Source organism: Alligator sinensis, unplaced genomic scaffold, assembly GCF_000455745.1.
Source record: "Alligator sinensis unplaced genomic scaffold, ASM45574v1 scaffold1123_1, whole genome shotgun sequence".
NCBI classification, from domain to species: Eukaryota; Metazoa; Chordata; order Crocodylia; family Alligatoridae; genus Alligator; species Alligator sinensis.
Genome location: NW_005842540.1, coordinates 986,508 through 997,320, shown reverse-complemented (window position 1 = coordinate 997,320; position 10,813 = coordinate 986,508). Strand labels below are relative to the sequence as shown.

At 55.3% G+C, this 10,813-nt stretch overlaps 1 protein-coding gene across 1 annotated transcript in view; it reads right to left on the bottom strand.

Annotated features, from left to right (window-relative positions):
• Window positions 1–4,116: 4,116 nt before the first annotated feature.
• SF3A3 (splicing factor 3a subunit 3) overlaps window positions 4,117–10,813 on the bottom strand; it is an 11,274-nt gene continuing 4,577 nt past the window's right edge. Inside the window, exons 7-16 of the mRNA XM_025213589.1 lie at window positions 9,718–9,856; window positions 9,369–9,437; window positions 8,960–9,027; window positions 8,473–8,580; window positions 8,026–8,095; window positions 7,187–7,351; window positions 6,975–7,085; window positions 5,387–5,477; window positions 4,862–4,917; window positions 4,117–4,400 (exon numbers count right to left, since the gene is read on the bottom strand). Coding sequence (XP_025069374.1) covers window positions 4,137–4,400; window positions 4,862–4,917; window positions 5,387–5,477; window positions 6,975–7,085; window positions 7,187–7,351; window positions 8,026–8,095; window positions 8,473–8,580; window positions 8,960–9,027; window positions 9,369–9,437; window positions 9,718–9,856 — 1,141 coding nt within the window. The 3' untranslated portion in view covers window positions 4,117–4,136. The remainder of the gene's footprint in view (window positions 4,401–4,861; window positions 4,918–5,386; window positions 5,478–6,974; window positions 7,086–7,186; window positions 7,352–8,025; window positions 8,096–8,472; window positions 8,581–8,959; window positions 9,028–9,368; window positions 9,438–9,717; window positions 9,857–10,813) is intronic.

Here is a 10,813-nt window from a genome sequence, read left to right as displayed (position 1 = left end):
GGCCTTGCCCCCCGCGGCATTCTGGCTGCCCCCACCCGGCGGCACTGAGCGTCCACTCCTGAGCCCACTAATGGCCCCGGAGAGCTGCAAGGGGAAGCCGAGCATCCCAGGGCGAGCGCAGCAGCCACCGCCTCCGGTCGCACCTTGCCCCGGTCTTGCCCGGCAGCACCCCTCCAGCACTGACCCCAGGCTCTGGCTCTAGGTCTGTGCCCCGGATCTCAGCAGGGGAAGCTGCCTTCCTGCTGGGCATGTGCTCAGGGGCTTTCCCCGGTGCTCGACTTCTCCCGGGCAGCCTGGGGCCCCTTTGCTCCAGGTCATCGCTGTGCAAGAGGCAGTGCCGCGAAGGCTGCACGCTCAGCCCGGGGCGTAGGCAGCGCGGACCGGCCCCGGCCCCTCCAGCCTGGCACGGCTCTCCCGACCTGCCATAGCAACCAGCTGCAGGAGCCCCCCCGGGCCCGCGGCTCCCCGGTAATGATGCCCACGGGAGCCTGTTGACGAGGCAACGCTGTGTTTGCCGGCGTCCGCGGGGAGCGGAAGCACGCGGGGGCTGCTTGGCACCGAGGGGGCCCGAGCTGCCTGGAAACCAGAGCAGGGTCAGAGCCAGCATCGCCCCCCGTCCTGCCTCTTCTCAGGCTGGACTCCCCCAGGGAACAGCCCCCCATCGCCGTCGGCCCCCCTCCAGTCACAGGGAGGGGTGAGCACAGAGCATCACCACCTTGCATCCCCCCTTGTGCAAAGGCGCCTCTTCCAAGCACGGCGCCTTTTTGGGGGAGCAGAGCCACAGCAGCCCCAGGGCTCCAGGCAGGAGGGGCGGGTGAGCCCCTCGGCCCCGCGAGCCTGCTAGGGCAGAGACCCGGTGAGCAGGATGCAATGACCTACCTGGGCGTGGCGGGCTCCAGGACCAATGTGCCAGTGCCCGGGAGAGGAGCGAGGGGGACAGGAGATGCTGCGGCCGGTCCTGGCTGCACCCAGGCCTTGTGCCGGCTACTGCAGAGGAGCGTCTGCACCTGGGGCTGGGGCAGGGGGTGACCTGGCAGACGCCCGTTTCCAAGCCTCCCCATGCAACGGCCCCTCAGGGCTCAGCAGCAGCAGGCACAGCCCATTTGCTTGGGTGTCTAATTGGCAGGGCACGTAAACAGGCAGAGGCACCGCTCACCACCTCCCCTTGCAGGAGACGGGGATGCTCTAGGGCTAGGGTGGATGGGGCAGGTCTCAGGGTCAGCGGCCACCTCTCTTCCACATCATCTCCCTCCCCAGCATCATGCGTGAAATCAAGGCCGCCAGTCCCTGGCAGAAGCAAATGGCCTGGGCAACGTGCAGGACATCCATCAGGCAGCCTGATGCAACAGGGAGGGAGCTTTGGCCAGGACGAGAGACTGCATCAAGTCAGCATGGCTTCATCCTGGTCCGAATCAGTGCCAGCATCGGGAGATACTTGCACGGAGCCCCAGGACCAACGGGCAGTGCCTCCGGGCCGGGGGCTTACGGAGCCTAGCAGCACCAAGCATGTCCGGAGGTCGCCCGCTTCCCACCCGGGACCACACTGGCAAGGGCAACTCGGCCCTGGTGCCCACAGGGGCAGGACCCCGTTCTCCTGCATCAAGCAGGCGCTGGGAGCTGGGCCTGAGGTTCTCCAGCAAAAGCATTGCGTCTTAGGCACCGCTGCCTGCCTCCGCCCTGCAGGGAGCCCCCGGCTCTCAGCCCCGCTCTCTCCTTGCACCTGGCCTTTCCCACCAGCTCCTGGAGCCTGTGCCCGCAGTTCTGGTGGACGAGAACGTGGCTCCTTGCCCCCCCAGCTGGAAGCAAGACCCCGCCAGGCACAGCGACCCAAGGGAAAGGGCTGACAGGAATAGCAAAGTCACAAAAGCTGGCTGATGCCGAGACCCTGGCCGTGCCCTGAAGTTGTCCTAGTCACTCCCCCGTTGCAAGCTAAGGGGGAAGGAGCATGGGGTGAAGATCCAACCTCCGGCCATGGCAGCAACAGCCTTCGTCCCAAGGGGCTCCCACAGCTGGGCCAGGCAAACAGGCCCCTCCATGCAGGGCACTGAAGCCCATATCACGGGGGCAGCCCAGAGCCATCCCAGCTTGGCCCCTCTTGGCTTTGGGCTCACGCTGGGCTGGCCTGGATGCAGAATCAGGCAAGGTCCCAGGGCCGTCTCCCCCCGTCCCTGCCCAGGCTCTCTTCTCCGTCGCGCTCACTCACCTCCAACAGCTCTGCAGCCAGCTGCCGGAGCCGGGGTGGGTGGGTCGTCTGTGCTCAGCCGTGCTCGCTGCCCGAGGGACACGCAGCTCAGGTGCGACGTGCCGGTGCCAGGCAGGCAGTCCCACCTCTCTGCCAACAGCCAGCAGCTCAGCCCATCAGCCAGGGAGAAGCATTTGCTACCTGCCCTGTCTGCCAAGGGAGGTGCCTGCTGCCATGCAGGGGGGCCTTCACTGGCTGGACTGGCCGGTCTCTGGTCAGCGCCGTCTCTTCTCCATCACCTGCTGCTCCCATGCTCCGGCGTGGGGAAAGAAGGGATGGTGGGGAACACAGGATGCTCCCTGCGGGGCAGAGACCCCCAGAAGCAGCAGCACCTGCTGCAAAGCCCAGCCCTGCCATCTCCCAGCTCTGTGCTTCTGCCGCCTTTGCACCCACTTTGCCTGGGCAGAAGCCAAAGCACTCGCTCTGGCAACTCTGCATCGCCATCCTAGGGCTGCAGGCAGGGATGGGGTCACTCCACACAGGGCAGCTGTCTTTAGCCCCCTCCTGCTGTCCTGCTCAGCGGATGAGCCGCCCCTGCTCAATTCCACCAGCCTTTCGAGGCTAAGGAGAGGGCAGGGGTAATGACTGCAACCAGCCTGCCTGCCTGATCAATTAGCCCTAATTACACGCTCCGTCATCCCAGACCCGCTCCCCCACAGGAGCTCTGGCCACTGGGAGTTTCGAGTAACATGCTGAGCCAAACAACTTTGCCAGGCAGAGGAGCCCAAGGGAGACGGGGCCTTACAGCAAGGGCAGTGCCCTGCCCCGTACAGCCACTCACCACAGTGACCCATTTAGGGAGAATTACTGGATGTCCCCAGTGGGGAGGATAGGGGCCCCCCCGAGATCACAAGGGCAGCTTATGTTGCAAAGAACAGGACTTAATGTAGTAACCCCCCGACCCCCGTGCCTTCTGCCTGCCTCCACCAGACCCTGTGGGTGCAGGGGCTTTGCTCAGTGGCTCCAAAGCTCACCAAGCAGTGGAAAGCCCTGCCTGCAACCAGGTTCACGTAGGTGCACCCCTAGAAGCTGAGCTCCTACAGATCTGCATGCTTGCTCAAAAGGAAGGCAAATCTCGCTGGCTTGCTAAGTCACTCCTATTCCACTTCTAGCACCCAGGTAGAGCAGAGGGAACCGTTTGACAGCCTGAGTGGGGACTGACCCACACACAGAGGGACAAGCAGTGCCTGTTGAAGGGGACAGACCCAGGTTAGGCTGTGGTGCGGGTGCCCTCTGCCGAAGAGTTCTGCAAAAGGCAGCCGAGACCCACCCAGTGGCAGGGGCTGGTAACGAGCACGTGTGGATGACAATGCTCTTCAGCCACGAGAATGGCAGGAGCAACGCCTGCCCCCTCACTGGGACCGAGCAAGGAACGACAGCACTGAAGTGTGGGACTTCCAGTGCAAACGGGACACCGACACAGAAGCCAGGGGCCATGGACGGTCAGGCTAGGCCTTTCCACACCAAGGCGGGGTTTCATCAAGCACAGGCTGAAGCCCCCACGGAGACACCATGTGCTTTATTCTGCATCCCAGGCAGACAGGCCAAAGTGCTCCCCAGTGTCTCCCATCGTCCTGCCCCAGCAACACAGCTCCACACAGAGCACATGAGAAGGGCCTTTGCACTGGGGCCAACCCAACCCTCGACCAAATCGGCACTGCCCATCAGACACGGGGAGCCATCAGGGTCCCACTGGAGCCAAGTGAGACCCTAAGGAACATGCGCACTGGACTCAAAGGCATGTTCACATGCACTCTGTCCCACCAGACCTGGTGGGTGACAGAAGTGTGGGGCTGGGGTGGGATGATGCTGCTCAGCAGGGAGACGACAGGCATTTCCTTACCAGGCTGCAAAGGAGACCAAGCTACTCAGCATTTCCTACAGCAAAATCCGTTTATTTTTTGCAGCATCGCTTTAGTATAAAACACACTGAGCTCTCCCAGGCTCGCCAGTCACCAGCAGGAAGGGGCTCTGCGAAACGGATGTTCATGCAGAACACAAAACGCGCACACGGAGAGGGGAATGAACAGGCTCTGGATGCTCCACCAAGTGCCTCGGATGCAGATCTTGGAGCAAGGGGCCACACCAGCCCCTGGCGCTTCAGGTCTTCATAGGTCTTTTTGTTCACCACGTTCCCACTGGAATCCTCGTATTCCTCCTGGAAGGGAAAGGCGAGTTGCAGTTACCTGGACGCAGCATGAAGGGGCCCAGAGAACCTGGGCTGAAATTCAGCTGTACCTACATACTCAGTTGCCCCAACTCCTGCCAGGAGACTGTGATTTCCCCCAACCCCACACCTCTCTACAAGTCTCCAGACTGCAAGGAGAAGACATGTCTGTCTGCAGTAAGGAGGGTGAAGCATGCTGGTCTGACACAGGGCTGCCCTGGGGAGAATTTCAGCTGTAGCTTAGCAGATTGCCTGTTATTTAGATGAAAGTATCTCCCTTCCCACGTGCTAAAGATAGGAGGGCAGGGCTGCATGTCCCCAGCGAGGAGCCAGCAGCATGACCAAACAGGACTTCTGTAACAAGCAGGGCAGGCAGCAAGCCCTGGTGCTAAATTCTGCAGGGTAACAGGGGAACTGCTCCAGAGACGCCCAAACACGCGACCCCCACTCACCTCTGTGTCAGGCTGCCATCTCTCTGAAGCTTTCTGTTGCTTCAGCTTTGCCCACACTGCAAATAGAGCCAGCAAGGACAAGAAGGTCACTTCCTTTGAACACCAGCACTTAGCCTGCTGATGCCGACAGGCACCACGCAGGTTCACAGCTTAAAGGAGCCAGAACACAATGGCTGACCCACTACCTGGGAAGCTCCCCATGTTTCAGGGAGAGGTCTGGGCCCTGAACAGCACATGACCAGACTGTAACTAGGGTTACATCTAGGTCTCCCCTGTTACTAACAGACAACCAAGGTGCTGACCCAGAGAGAAGGCCTGCCATTCAGCATGCAGGCACAGTGAGCAGTTCCCACACGGGCCCTGAAGAACAGCAGAGGAAACAACTCCATCTCCTCCCAGTTCTGACCAGAGAAATGGGGTGACATGACTGTGGCACCCGTTCCTGCCCAGGATAGGGGGTCGGACCCGATGATCTGTTTAGGTCCCTTCCGACCCCAAGCACTATGAAATGCTGACATCACTTACATGAGACCGCGTCCTCGATCTGTGTGACGTTGGCAAAGTGGGCCGTGTTGGGAATGCCCAAGCATCTCATCCCATGAGCGTGGCGCCACTCCTGGGGGCAGAGTGAGATTGGTGAGCAGGAGAACAACACAATGCTCCTGAAGTCAGGCAACATCACCCCTACATGAGAACGCTTAACCTCTCCCTTCTCCGCCCCCCCCCAATCTAGAATTTGGAACACCAAAGAAGCAACCGCTCTCCAGACTTTCCAATCTCGTCTCCTATTCCGACATCACTGTGTCCACAAGCTGTTTCCTTTGTGAGCCTCTTACAGCACAAAGAAAGGGCAAGAAACCCATTTTGAAAAACTAGGGAAGTGTGACTGCAAAGCCACAAAGGAGCAGTGGCAGCCCCCAAGAGCACAGGTTTAGAAACCAACCACCCACCTACGAAAGAATCACAGAAAACGAGGGCTGGAAGGAGGTCACGTCTAGTCCAACCCCTGCTCCAAGCAGGACCAGCCCCAACTACATCATCCCAGCCAAGGCTTTGTCTACCTGAGTCTTGAAAACCTGTCCCAGTGCTTCACCGCCCTTCTCAAGAGAAAGTTTTTCCTAATATCCAACCTCAACTTCCCTTGCTGCAACTGGAGCCCATTGCTTCTTGCCCATCTGCCCCCAGTGAGAACAGTCCAGCTCCAGCCTCTTTGCAGCCCCCCTGCAGGGAGGTGAAGACTGCTATTCAATCCCCCTTGGTCTTCTCTTCTGTAGCAGTTGGGCTCACAAGGACCTCCCAATCTAGTGCCCTCAGAGCTTACAGCTGAGCCACAATCATGTCTATTAATATTCATTTAAAATCTGTCCTTCCATGAGGACAGCAGAATGGCAGAAACACAGAACTCATGCCAGAGATTCTCAGTGGAACCGCCTGGTCCTGACAGAGGCTCACTGACAAGGCAGGAGACGAATTTCCCCAAAGCGAACAGAGGCCGCACACAGAAGGTTTGTTCCTGCCCACCCCAACACTGTGTAAAATTCACCTTCTTGTAAACAGCACATGTGTGAGATGCAGAAATGCACAGTTAAGGAGCCCCATCCCTTCATACCTTTTATAATTAGGCTTTTATGACCCACAAGCAAATTCCAAGAAGACACAGCCAAGTACACAGCACTTTCACTAATAAATGCAGGTACCTGAGCATGTGCATGTAACACCCCAAAAGGCCAATTACTGCCTGAATGTGCTCTAAAGATTATTAGCAAGAATCTTCCAACTGAACCAGGCTTGATTGGATCCATCAACCAGGCTGCTGCAATAATGAGTTTGCCAACAAACTGCCCGTAGCTAATGCAGCATCCCTTCCCTGCTCTGCACTGGAATCCCTACTGCCCGGGGCGGGGGGACCTTCCACAGATAAGGAGAAAGGATGCTTAAATGCTGCCTTGGAGAGATCCAGACAGCATCCCCTGAAAGCAGCCACACCAAGCAGGAGCTTAAATGTGATGCCATCACCTCTGGGCCTGAAGGCATCAGTCCCTAAGAAAGACTATTCACTCACAAGAACAACCCAGAATACAAGTTGATGTTTCAACGTCATGCTGGGACTTACTGCAAAGTGCCGTTGGAAGGCCTTGGGCCCCCGGTAGGTGTAGTTACCGCAGATCTCACAGTTATAGTTGATGTTCAGCCCATGCAGTTTGTATAACCAATAGGGGATTGGCTAAAAAACAAAAAACCAGGACAGGCACATCTTAGGTCAGAGGGCAAGACAGGCTCAAACTACAGGGCAGTGGGGATGCAGCCCGAGATCAGTATCCTCACCTTGCCATCCCAGCCGAGAGGCAGGTTTTTGGGGTTGTAGATGATTTCGTTATCCTCATCTTCACTTTCGCTCTCACTGATCTGCTCTTCCTCCTCCTCTTCCCTCTCCTCCCCTGTGCGCGCTTGCTTCCGCTGCACATTCTCGTGGGTGAGATGTCTTTGTTCCTAAGATGCCGGGAAGCACACAAGCATAAAAACTGCAACAGGCTGGCAGTGGGCGAATAGGGAAATAGGATAGCTTCAGCAGCATCTGCTCCCGACTGCTCTGCTTTGCAAACACAGAGGTCTCTGCCCGTTCTACTTGGAACAGCAGACCGGGCACAATGCATTTCTGACCAGGAGATGATCGCAGTAAGCCTTAATTATGATTAGCATGAGCAAGCTGCTTATCAGCAGTGGTTGCTGCCTGGCTGAGGGACTGACATAAGAACAAAAGGCGAGTGCAAAGACACGGATGCACGCTCGCTCTCAATCTCCTAGAGATAAACCATTCCCCCCCTGCTGATACAGCAGACACCCAGAAGTGAAGCTGTCTAAAGGGTCATGACTTTCACAGCAGAAACAGCCTCCCAATATGCTGCTCACAGGAGAGAGCCAATCCTCTGCACTACCAGCTCAGGGACGTGAAATCCAACGCACATGAGCTTCTAATTACTGCTGACAAGAACATACCATTCAAGCCCCTGTTGTGAGAGGCACCAAGTGTTTAAGGCACTGGGCATAAGAATCCCCCATTCCCACACAGTGTTTAGGAAAGGCTGGAGCGGAAGACAGGAAGGAGCTTCCAATAACTGCTTGAGGGCACCTGAAGCTCAAAGGGAAGAAGTAAAACACCTTACCCCGAGGATTTCTACGTACTCGTAGATCTGAGCTTCCAGGAAGGCAAGGTCCTTGTTCCTCTCTGTGTCCCTACAGATAGATAGGAAGATTGGGTAAAATCCCTTCAAGCATGACAGATGCCCTGCACACACACAGCCTTTACAGATGCATGTGACCAGCAGCTACTAAGAAAGCAAGAATCAAACACCCCATATGGTGTTGCTTGCAGAAGGCTCAGGCCTGCATCTGCCCGCTTAGTGCTCATTTAACCCCAGGTGCACAGCATCTTAATGCTCTGGGAACATCTCGACCGCATCACTTGTAGCTACAAGGGTTAGGAGGTCTCTTACAGAGGGACAACAGCAACAAAAAATGAAATAAAACAAAGGAGGAGACAAACAAGGGAGTGGGTCCAGTCCCAGCAAAGGGCCCCAGTCACCCGAGGAAGGGACTCCTTGGGGACTCACCGTTTGCTTCCTTTTGTCTTTGGGTTCTTGGCAAACAACGAAGGATCAAGTGCCTCCAGGGACTTGCCTTTTGTGCTGAACAGCCTCTGAGCCCGCTCCTCCAGGGTCCTGAGGAGACACAAGGAAGGAAAGGGGAAGCCAGGAGGCAGCTTTACCTTAAGTATGTTAAGCGCACACAACCAATTACATTCCAGATCAAACTAGAGGTGTGGAGTTTCCCATAACAAGCACCACGTTCCAATGATCAGAGAGGAGCAGGGCTTAGACTCTCGCATTAGACATGCTTTCCCACGTACTCTTTCAGCCTACTGCTCCACATTACAAGCTAAACTCCAGTATAATTCTCAGAGTTCATGGCATGACCAGTTATTAGAGCTCTCTAAACAGCAAAATGCTTTGTCTTATGCTGAAAGAATTACTGCACTGATCTTTGGAGTGAGAAAGAACAGATACTCCACGCAGAAAGGAGACAAAGCGGAATACTTACCCTCCACATTTCAGACCCAAAGCCAGTAACGCAGATTTCAATCTGTCCAATCCCAGCGAGGCCAATTCCTGCACAATTAAAATAAATTAGAATGTACAACAGCCTGGCTTCCAGGGGCTGCTCACAACATGCCCTGAGCAGGGGTATATGCCCCATCCACTTCAGACCAATAAAGCATTAAGTAAAGCAACTCACTCCTCCATAGAGTAGCAATGGCATCTATGGCAGGGGCTTGACCTGAAGTTTCAAGTTATCCCACCTCAAGTGACAGAAACCAAAGGCCACCTCCTGTCCCTTCTCCACTGAGTGGCCGTGAACCCATTATGACATTTCAACAAATAAAAGAGGAGCAGAGGGGAGTGGGTTCCAGCAGGGATCCCATGGGATGAGCCCCGTACTGAGAACATACCTCCCATGAAGAAAACGCTGAGAGATCCAGGTGGGCTCCGGCATGGGTGAGTGCACTGCTGGTCTCTTTCTGCCAATAAAAGGCACATACATTGCCCAGTTAGTCTCCAACAGAACTCAGTAAGCAGAAACTCAAAAAAGTATCCTAAAGCCCCAAGAGCAGCTGTTCCACTCTTCAAAAGGGACTTCTTAGCATTAACCAGTGCAGATGGCTCTGAGAGAGCTCCCACATGTTAAAAAGTTTGCAAGCGGCAAGCTGTGTGTGAATTGCGGTGGCGCACAGCTGCACTCTGCTGCCAAGCTCCTAGCCTCCACGGTTTTCTACACAGGCAGGGTGTACGTGAGCTCACCGGCCAGCCAGGGAACGTGCCGTTGTCCCACTTCTTCTCAAAATCAATCTGAATCTTTCCAAAGAGTTCGTTCTGATCCAGCAGCGGCTTCACCCGATCCGAGTAGTCCTGCAGGTACTCGAGGAGCATTTCTAGGTATCTAGGAGACGAGTCACCCGCACAGATCAGTCAGTATCAGTGCTGGCCCAGGCCCTGGTGCATCACACACACTGTCCCTCAACCCATGATTTACTATAGTGTTTCCCGATACCTCCCTTCCTCAAAATACATCACTCAAGCTGCTTTGAACAACTTCAGGGATTACTTCAACAGAAACCTCAGCCTCCCTGAAACTGCACCTGTTTCGCGTTTGTAAATTACCGAGACAAAATACACAGTTGACAAGTGCAAGCCGCTCAGGCTGTATGCGTTTAATCACACTTGCAATTTAAGCTAGGGTAGTCCTAGCTTTGTAAACAGCAGACAATTTGTCAACAACAGAAGAGGCTCAACATTCATGTGAAGCAACTTATCTAGGAAGCAAATGAACCCAGGAAAAAGAAGTGGACAAGCAGCTGTAATGGAAATAAACACACTCGCTAGCTGTTTGTACGCAGATATGAAGCAGTGAGAGAACAGAGCGTGATTCTTGTTCCTGCTTGCACTCCTCACATATTCAAACACACTTCTGGCCAGATCTGCTTTATTCCTATCTTGCTGGACCTTCCCTGGCAGCGTCACTCTATATGGTATCTACCAAGCTCACCACATTGCTTTCAAATATGGGATCTGCAGATGGCAATGCCATGATGTACATCTTATACTGGTCCAGCACTCGCCAAATGAAATGCTTATTCCAGTGGGATCGATACTGTAACAGTACACCTCTAAACCAGGATGGCTTTGTTACATAAAAGTTATACCTGCAGACGGCAAACAGGCCTACTGCCTGCACCCCTGCCACCTAGCTGGGACTCGCAATAAGAGCTGCTTAGCGAGTTACCAGAGACAGCTGCATGTCTCTTCCTGACACTGATTTAATTTACACAAGGATACAAAACGGATGTCAATTCAGCTGCGATACGTGTTCATCTTTCCACAACTTTTATAGTCAGGA